Source organism: Polypterus senegalus, chromosome 16, assembly GCF_016835505.1.
Source record: "Polypterus senegalus isolate Bchr_013 chromosome 16, ASM1683550v1, whole genome shotgun sequence".
NCBI lineage: Eukaryota > Metazoa > Chordata > Cladistia > Polypteriformes > Polypteridae > Polypterus > Polypterus senegalus.
This window is the reverse complement of record NC_053169.1, coordinates 51,352,513-51,363,064: the sequence shown is the minus strand read 5'-3', so window position 1 is coordinate 51,363,064 and position 10,552 is coordinate 51,352,513. Positions and strand designations below refer to the sequence as shown.

The 10,552-nt window shown below is 38.4% G+C and overlaps 2 protein-coding genes across 3 annotated transcripts in view; one reads left to right on the top strand and one right to left on the bottom strand.

Moving 5' to 3' along the window:
- The window catches only part of gpatch11 (G patch domain containing 11), a 36,611-nt gene extending 32,282 nt beyond the window's left edge, over positions 1–4,329 (bottom strand). The window contains exon 1 of the mRNA XM_039738554.1: positions 4,203–4,329. Coding sequence (XP_039594488.1) covers positions 4,203–4,252 — 50 coding nt within the window. The 5' untranslated portion in view covers positions 4,253–4,329. The remainder of the gene's footprint in view (positions 1–4,202) is intronic.
- Positions 4,330–4,545: 216 nt separating this feature from the next.
- heatr5b (HEAT repeat containing 5B) overlaps positions 4,546–10,552 on the top strand; it is a 121,793-nt gene continuing 115,786 nt past the window's right edge. For both annotated transcript variants that reach the window (XM_039737848.1, XM_039737847.1), the window contains exon 1: positions 4,546–4,595. The gene's annotated coding sequence lies outside the window, so the exon portion shown is untranslated. The remainder of the gene's footprint in view (positions 4,596–10,552) is intronic.

Sequence of the window (10,552 nt, the reverse complement as noted above, 5' to 3'; positions counted from 1 at the left end):
TATGTAACTGACCACATAATTCAAAACAGACTCAAACATCACAAGAATATCACAGGAAGTTGTTGCCATAATGTCAATGCAGGCTAATGAAGAGAATCTCTCAGGTCACATTTGAACTGCTATCCTTATTGGTAATATTTGTAGCCCATAACCTTTGCTACTAGGCTAGACTAACCATATTAAATACATGCATATATACAGAAGAAGTCAAAGTGTAGATAGACCCAGGCATTTTCATGTTTTTGTACATAAATTGATACTTTTTTTTAATCCTTACCATTAAATTGATTTCAAAATATAGCAAAGACATCACTGGGATTGTTAATAACTATTACTGCTTGAAAACTCTTTTCATGGAATGAAGATTATTCCAGATTAACAGATTGTCAAAAAAACAGAAGATTTCATGCAAAGGTGTTTATTACTGTCTTCGGAGGAGAGGGCAAACAGGATCTACACTGGATAGAAAAACCATGGAATAGCCCAGATGTGAAATTGCATAAGCTGTTTCACTTTGGTCATTTTTGAAACCCAGAGGTGAACTTTAGAAAAGCCAGCACCTTCCACCTCAAGTGAACATAGTAACAGGTTTCAGTGTCACTAATGCAACTACAAACTACATTTTACAATTTATCCTCTCCCATAGAACTGGTCTCATATTATGACACTTGTCTTAATGGTATTCTTAATTCTCTGGCTCCGCTAAAAACCAGATCTGTTTCTTTTCCTTTTCTGCCCCCTGGTTTACGCCTGAACTTCGGCTTCTGAAAGCTAAAGGCAGGCAACTGGAAAGGTTGTTTAAAAAAAACAGACTCTTTGTCCACAAAGAGATTTATAAAAATCATCTACTCTATTACAAGGATTGTATAGCTCAAACCAAATCTAATTATTACACTCAGTTAATTACTAGTAATACAGGTAACACCAAGTCTTTGTTTTCTTTACTTAATAATGTTACACAACCTCCAGACTCTTTACCATCTCACCTTCACTCAACTGCCTTCTGTAATTCTCTTATGTCTTTTTTCAATGAGAAAATCCAAAAGATACATCAGCACCTTGGTCCAGATCCTTTCTGTATTTCTTCTGAACTACACTCACCTATTCACTCTTTCTCTTCTTTCCAGCTTCCCACTTCCTCTGAAATCTCAGATCTCATCTGCAAATCCAAGTCATCTACTTGTCAGCTGGACCCCCTGCCTACCCCTCTCTAGTCCCTCTTATTTCTGCCATCATTCACTCTTCTTTTACTACTGGTATTATTCCCTCATCTTTCAAAACTGCTGCTATAACCCCAATATTAAAAACCTGGTTGTGATCCTACTAATTTCAATAATTTTGCCCCATTTCTAACTTGCCCTTTATCTCCAAAATTCTTGAAAAATAGTAGCTATCCAACTTCACACCCACTTGTCTCACAATAATCTATATGAGAAGTTCCAGTCTGGTTTTCGCCCCCTTCATAGTACAGAAACAGCACTTGTTAAAATTACTAATGACCTCCTTATGGCTGCTGATTCTGGTCTAATCACTATTCTCATCCTTCTTGATCTGAGTGCGGCCTTTGATACTATTTGTCATACCACTCTCCTTAATAGATTATCTTTGATTGGCATTACTCACACTCCACTTGATTGGTTTAGATCTTACCTTTCAGGCCGCACTCAGTTCATACAGCTTAAAACTTTCACATCCCAACCCACGCTGTTACTTCTGGTGTGCCCCAAGGCTCTGTCCTGGGGCCTCTTCTTTATTATTTACCTTCTTCCCTTGGCAATATTTTTCGCAAATATAACATTAATTTTCACTGTTATGCTGATGACACCCAGCTCTACCTTGCTGGTAAACCCACCTCCTCTTTTCCACCACCCTCACTTATTGATTGCATTTCTGAAATTAAATCCTGGTTCTCTTCAAATTTTCTTAAATTAAACAGTGACAAAACTGAGGTTCTCCTCATTGGTTCAAAATCATCATTATCCAAAACCAATAATCTTTCTTTTATTATTGATAACTCTGTTGTTTCCCCATCATCTCAGGTCAAGAGTCTGGGTGTCATCCTCGACAGTACTCTATCTTTCCAATGTCACATTAATAACATCACCCGGTCTGCTTACTTCCACTTACGTAATATTAATCGCATTCGTCCCTCCCTCACTCCTCATACCACTGCCATTCTTGTTCATAGTCTTGTCACTTCTCGGCTGGACTACTGCAATTCACTCCTCTTTGGTCTCCCTAATAAATCTCTTCACAAGCTTCAGTTAGTCCAGAATTCTGCAGCACGTATCATCACTGGAATCCCATCTTTTCACCATATTACTCCGGTCTTGCAGCAGCTTCATTGGCTCCCGATCAAGTTTCGTATTGATTTTAAGATTCTGCTACTAACTTGTAAGGCCATCCATAACCTCGCACCTCCATATCTGTCTGACCTTCTACATGTTGCCATTTCATCCCATAACCTTAGATCCTCTTCCTCCACCCATCTGACCGTTCCTCCCGCCGTCTAACCACCATGGGGAGCAGAGCTTTCAGCCGTTCTGCTCCCAAGCACTGGAACTCATTACCTGCGGATCTCCGAAATATCAAATCATATTCATCTTTCAAATGTAAACTTAAAACACATTTGTTTAAAATGGCTTTTTCTTCTTCCCCCTAATTATAGTGGTGTTGTTTGGTTTAAAGTTTTAGATTTTCTGATGTTTTAAGTTGTTTATAATTGTGTTTTGTATTTATTTATTTATTGTTTGTTCAGTGTCCTTGAATTCTCTGAAGGGCGCCTTGTATAAATAAAATGTATTATTATTATTGTTTCTCCAATAACCAGTTGGCGTTTAAAATGACTAATTAAGGATAAGCTAAGGGAGCTGACCAGTAAGACACTGAAAGATTGGCCGTTAAAATTGAGGCTTTGCAGTCACAGGAATAATAAATAAAAAAAAAAAAAAAAAAAAGTAATTTCAAGCAGTAAAAGCCATTAGAAACACTAGTAATGTTTTCACTAGATTTTTTACACAACTTAATGGTATCTGGACTGGAAAACGTATCAATTTCTATCAAAAATATGGACATTTCTAGGTGTGTGCCGAATTTTGACTGGTGGTGTACATGCACAAACGGTGTAAACTAACACTATGAATTCCTTCTAACCTTCACTCAAGAAATACTTGCTTAGTGCAACAAAAAAGAGAACTAGCCTTTGGATATCAATAACTTAAGTCAATCAGGAGCAGCATCCCAGATTAATTGGCATGTCTGAGTGTATCACTATTATAAATGGCCATTACCATGAAATACTAGTTTCCTGCCATTGTCACAAGATGTGTGGTTAAGTCAACTGGTTTACAAATTTTAATTTCCCCAGTGTGAATGTGTTTCATATTTGACTGTGCCCTGTAATAACCCGAGTTTGTGCCTAGGCTAGGATCCTTGCTGAGAGAGAGAAATTTGTCTCCAGGGGCAATGTTTCTTTAATAAGAGAGAATATGTACCTTACAATGGTCTATTATAAATGGCTATGACATTCCAGTTACTGGAAATGACTACCCAAAGGAAGACTATCTCTGTGTTTTATACAAAACGACACTGGTTACAGTAGTAATATATTTGTACAATGTTGCATTTACCTGTGCAGAACATAACGTGCCCGTACCAACCACAGATGTTGCATCCAGCCAAGATTATACTGTGTTTGAAATGTACTTTAAAAAACAAACTACAGTACACAGACGATTATAGAGTTCGAACAGAGACATGAACCCGGTGACCGATGTTGACTTAAACAACGAGCAGCACACAAGCTCAGGCTGTGTGCATAGAGTTTTGAGGAGACACTGGTCTCTTGTGAAGATGAAAAACTTTACCTTGACCCAATGCAGGCGCAGTCTCTAGCAAGTCAACAACATGATAGCCGCTTAATATGAAACACAAAACTGCGATTCCAGCAACTTTCATCAGTTATATTAACTTTTAAAATACTTCGTCAGCAGATGTAAACGCTAGTCAGCAAAGTCGGATTAATCTACACTGCATTTCTTAATATTAAGAAATTAATAAAATAAATAAAATCGTTGGACTAAAAAAAAGTTCATTTTTTAACAAATCTATATTTTTTCACTTCTAAAAAACATACCGTAACAAACTACACCGAGTATTTGAACAATATAATACAAAACATATAACATACAAAGCTGTCTTACTGTTTATTTATAAAGGCATCTGACATATAATCATCCTCAAATTCTTCCATTCTCAACAAGATCTGCAAGATAAAATTCGCTGCTCTACCTCGGCGTTAGTGCCTAAGCCTCTTTCCGCACGACAAAATTCCGATGTAACCCCATCGATCATATCACTTTAGTTCCTTATTTGAAGGAAACGTTTTTAAACATCTCCATACTTAAATATAATACAAAATCAGTCAATGAAGAATACGAGTAACGTAAATATATTTAAAACCGTGGTGTTGATTTGTTTTCATTTTATTGATTTTTTCTTTCTTTAATTGAACAACACATTATACTGCGCACGTTTCCCGACGGACTCAGTTTGGCGCGTGCTTCGCATAGCAGTTAATGGAGCAGAAGCAGAAGGTAGGAAAAATATATTTTTTCTGTATTTGCTGTCGACCGCAGGTAATGACATCTTTATCCGCGTTTATGTTTGCAAAGTTTTTGTTAAAAATAAAAAGAGATTTAAGAGGATGCTGCTTCCGCAAGTTAAAAGCTGTCCGTAGAGGCACATTCTCTACATTATCATTCATATACTGTCGCCAAGTAGGAAGCAGGAAAATACGTGTCATTGGGATTGTTTCCTAAATAAGGTGTTCAGTAGTTAGATAAACTGAAGGGATTGTTTGTTTGTTTGTTTATGTTTTGTGTCATTGTTGGGTTTAATTACGACTTGTCTCACTGTGTCTGTCAATTTTGTCCGCTTCGAAGTTGATGTAAATTACACAACAAGGGTGCACTTGCAGTCGGTCAGCTTTGTAACATCTGGTATTTCTCAGTTCTAACAAATACATAAGGAGACATATTACCCAAATGCTGAAGATTCCAATTAATCATTCTGAACTGATGTCATGGGTGTTGCATACATTCCTTTGAACGAACGAACGAATGAATGGATAGGTCTTGTAATTTCATAACGTCGAAATACGGCAGATTTCAGGATTTGACACGTCTTTGTTTTAAAAGTACACTGCATTCGTATACTTATGTATAATAATGACATTAAAAAAAAGCTCAGGAATATTAAACAAAAGTCAATGCAGCAAAATTCCATTAAGGTCTTGGAATTCAACATATTCTAAGATTTGCAGAAAAATGACACTTGCCAAACTGCAATACTTGAAAAACATAAGTCCAAGTTTAATTGGAGATTAGATTGTAAACATGAATACTAAAGACAGTAGGATTCCCCTGTTGCAAGCGAAGCAGTAGCAAATTCAGCTTTGTTTGTGGTTTGTTAAAACTGGAAATGATGTTTATTGCCCCACTCTCAGTGGCACCCGGGGTTGCCCGACTAAGTTATTTTAAGGCAGAACTATTTACATTCTATAAACGGTATTTCTTACAATCCCAGAGACAACGTGAGTCACTTTGCAACGTCAAGATTCATTTTACAAAATAGTTGTGCATCCCAGAAATGTGTTGAGATATTTCTGAAAGAGCCTTGGGGAAGAGCATATGACATAAAGTTGTCCATGTGACAAACAAGAATTTTTCAGATTAAAACTCTTTAGTAAAAAGAACCTCAGTCAACCCCACAGGTACCCCAGGTCAAAATTTTCAGTTCCAAAGTAGTCTATTGTGCCTTTCTGATAGAGTTAGATATGCGTCCAAACTTTTGTTGAGGTTGGACCAAGGGTGTGGAATGGTGTAAAGAACAAACACACCCATCCATCCATCCATCCATTTTCTAACCCGCTGAATCCGAATACAGGGTCACGGGGGTCTGCCGGAGCCAATCCCAGCCAACACAGGGCACAACAAACACACCCATACACCTATATTGAGCTTTTAGATTAGATGAAATATCAGTTGTCATTTACCATTAGTGTAGCAGTGTTTCTTGTTCGTTGACATGTTTCATTTGGAGACCTGAGAATTGGTGCAAGTTTACCTCAGTGTGGCAGCTAGGCTGAAGTTAACTACTTCTTCACCAGCTGCCAGCTAATATTCACAAATCCATCCGTTTATCCATTTTCACACCCATTTATCAGAATCACTTTTATTCACCAGTACTCAATGTAGCAGAATTTGACTTGATAGTTTTGTAGCTGCTTATAACATAAAACAACCTCTCAAACAAATTATTTAAACAAACTAGGGGGCTTTACCCCCTGCTCACTTCGCTTGCTGGTTTATGAAGACTATGGCTGTTTAGGTGTCAATTAATTTTAGTTTTAATGGACCTAAGGCTTTTACCAGAGGGGAGTTTTTAGTAAGCAATGACTGGAATGAGATGAGTCAATGGTTGTTCTTTTGACATGCTGTGTGACACTAGATGCTGTGAGGTTTCTGAACTCTTGAAGGACCACCCCAAATGGGATGACACACTGAAGCTTGACTGCCATGTCTGTGGAGGACTGCTTGTCCATTGCCGAGGCAACCACAGGTTTGCAGCACAGCAGCATAATGCCGCAGAACCTACGAGCTGATTGAGATCAGGCTATATGCACCTGTCGCCGACGGGTGATGTAAGGAATATTATAAATGCAGTTAACAGTTTAACTTGGCCACTGACCTGGCCCCGACTATGCCCATTTGCTGTGTCTGTGTATTGGAGAATGGCAGCTCCTGCTGCAATAAGTAACCCTGCTGTTTCTGTTTCAAAGCTGGTTGTAAAGTACTGAGACTCGGCCTCAGACAAAGTGAACATCCACTGCGTCCATGTGGACATTAAAACATACAAGACTATATTACTACCTCTGAAATTTAAAGGGAAGAACTTTAAGGTTTGAACTGCCATATCAGACACCTAACCCTGGCCACTTCTAATAGGAAAAAGGAATACCCTCTTCTCATGGGTCTTGGCCACCTTCAGAGCGCCTTCACCCATAGTGGATAGAGAGGGGCTCACCGCAGACAATGTCAGTCAGTGAACCAGGTTTGAAATTGAACTGGAAGTTGTCCAGCAAGTTGGGAGCCGAATCCTCAAGTGAAGACCCGGGACAGCTGGCAGACTTTTCCTATGCTTGTGTTAGTTGATTACGCCACAAGATATGCAGAAGTGACTGTGCTGAGGTGAATGTATTATGTATTATTATGTAAAATGTATTATTGTTATTATTATTAAACATGCTAACCTTGAAGCCCTCAAGGATGCTGTTCGCCACAATATCACCGCTGTTCCCATTGAAATGGCTGAACAAGTCATGTGAGTGTTTAGAAATCATCTCAAAGAATGTATCGCTAATGATGGCCACCACCTTGAAGACATCATTGTTAAAACACAGTGGAAAAAAATCTATTTTTTATAGCCTTTCTTGTGTCATTATGAAATGTACTTTATCTTGTAGCCTTTTTGTAGAATAAATGTTTAAAATGTGGTACTTCTTTTTGGCTCACCCTGTATAAACTTGCCAGGACTGCAAACTTCTCCAAATGACTGTCCGTACAGCTTATTAAATCATTGGTGGCTGACTACTTCACCAGATGTCTGAGGAGAGCTGAATCAATTCTCTCTGACGACTACACCTCATCTTATTTAAAATTACCAGTGCCTCACCAACTCAGCCACTTAAGGGTCAGCTTCTTACCCTAGGCCTTAAGGTCATGCTGTACTTTCATTCCCTGTACTGTATGTTACATGTTTACTGCCATTTACATTTTTCCCCACTGTCTAATACAATCTTTTGTTTGTATGGTTCTATTTTGTCTATATACAGTACATTAGTCCATTCTTCTGCGACACTTGCTGTATTTATCTTCTGGTACTGTTATTTATTTACTGTGTTATACATCAACATTAGGTTGTTTTATTACATATTATTGCCTGTGTACACAATTTCCTGCCCACCCCATACAACTGTAGCACAAGATTTTCATAATGATTTAATAATAATCTACAAACCGGATTCCAAAAAAGTTGGGACACTATACAAATCATGAATAAAAACTGAATGCAATGATGTGGAGGTGCCAACTTCTAATATTTTATTCAGAATAGAACATAAATCACGGAACAAAAGTTTAAACTGAGAAAATGTATCATTTTAAGGGAAAAATATGTTAATTCAGAATTTCATGGTGTCAACAAATCCCAAAAAAGTTGGGACAAGGCCATTTTCACCACTGTGTGGCATCTCCCCTTCTTCTTACAACACTCAACAGACGTCTGGGGACCGAGGAGACCAGTTTCTCAAGTTTAGAAATAGGAATGCTCTCCCATTCTTGTCTAATACAGGCCTCTAACTGTTCAATCGTCTTGGGCCTTCTTTGTTGCACCTTCCTCTTTATGATGCGCCAAATGTTCTCTATAGGTGAAAGATCTGGACTGCAGACTGGCCATTTCAGTACCCGGATCCTTCTCCTACGCAGCCATTATGTTGTGATTGATGCAGAATGTGGTCTGGCATTATCTTGTTGAAAAATGCAGGGTCTTCCCTGAAAGAGATGACGTCTGGATGGGAGCATATGTTGTTCTAGAACCTGAATATATTTTTCTGCATTGATGGTGCCTTTCCAGACATGCAAGCTGCCCATGCCACACGCACTCATGCAACCCCATACCATCAGAGATGCAGGCTTCTGAACTGAGCGTTGATAACAACTTGGGTTGTCCTTGTCCTCTTTGGTCCGGATGACATGGCGTCCCAGATTTCCAAAAGAACTTGAATCGTGACTCGTCTGACCACAGAACAGTCTTCCATTTTGCCACACTCCATTTTAAATGATCCCTGGCCCAGTGACAACGCCTGAGCTTGTGGATCTTGCTTAGAAATGGCTTCTTCTTTGCACTGTAGAGTTTCAGCTGGCAACGGCGGATGGCATGGTGGATTGTGTTCACTGACAATGGTTTCTGGAAGTATTCCTGAGCCCATTCTGTGATTTCCTTTACAGTAGCATTCCTGTTTGTGGTGCAGTGTCGTTTAAGGGCCCGGAGATCACGGGCATCCAGTATGGTTTTACGGCCTTGACCCTTACGCCACAGAGATTGTTCCAGATTCTCTGAATCTTCGGATGATGTTATGCACAGTTGATGATGATAGATGCAAAGTCTTTGCAATTTTTCGCTGGGTAACACCTTTCTGATATTGCTCCACTATCTTTCTGCGCAACATTGTGGGAATTGGTGATCCTCTACCCATCTTGGCTTCTGAGAGACACTGCCACTCTGAGAAGCTCTTTTTATACCCAATCATGTTGCCAATTGACCTAATTAGTGTTTATTGGTCTTCCAGCTCTTCGTTATGCTCAAATTTACTTTTTCCAGCCTCTTATTGCTACTTGTCCCAACTTTTTTGTGATTTGTTGACACCATGAAATTTTGAATCAACATATTTTTCCTTTAAAATGATACATTTACTCGGATTAAACGTTTGATCTGTCATCTACGTTCTATTACAAATAAAATATTGACATTTGCCATCTCCACATCATTGCATTCAGTTTTTATTCACAATTTGTTTAGTGTCCCAACTTTTTTGGAATCTGGTTTGTAATTTTCATAATGATTATAATGCAAAAATAAAAATCTCTAATATATCGAGACAGTCTGAGTGGAGAGAGCCCATTTGAACATACTGTTTTTTTCAGATGGAAGCGTTCAGTTTGTGGAACAATAATTCAGGGACAATGTTAAATGCTAAACTTGAGGTCTACAAATGGTATTCAGGTGTAAGTTCCTTTACAGACCAGATGCTTTAGCACAGTTGTGATCATCGTTGGCCGTGTATGGCCGCAGTAGCTGCAGGTTTTTGTTCCAGCCCAGTTGCTTGCTTAATCCTTCCCAATAACAGATCTTACTTAATTTTATGGGGTGTTAGTATTTTAACTCTGCAATATCAGGTTATTTTTATATCGTAAAAAATTTTCTTTCCAGGAATACCATCCAAATGGCTTGTATGCTGAAGTGGATGCGTACTTCTCATTTCTTCTTTGTTCCAGTTTCCTTCTAAATATATTTAACCATATAGTAAACAATGAATACTCTTGGGTGTAAATGGAAACCGGTTAGATGGATAGTTGTTGGTTCCCTTGTCGTTTTGCATCTTATTACCTATAAGGGCCATTAATATCAGTGAATACAACTGTTTAAGATTAAATAAGCAACTAAGGATGGGAAAACTTAAAGTGAGACAACTAAAATAAAGAATAAAAATGTTGCTTGGTCAATCATTGAGGCACCTCATTTTATCTTCTTTGGGAAATGGAACAAGAACAGAAGATTTAAACCAATTGGGAAATTATACTGTGCCAGAGACTGGTTAAGCAGGCCATTCTGCAAAGCTCACCAGTCCTATTCACCTAACTTTTCCACAATAACATAAAACTGGACTTAATGTTATTTTGGAGGAGTTAAGTAGATAGGACTGGTAGACTTT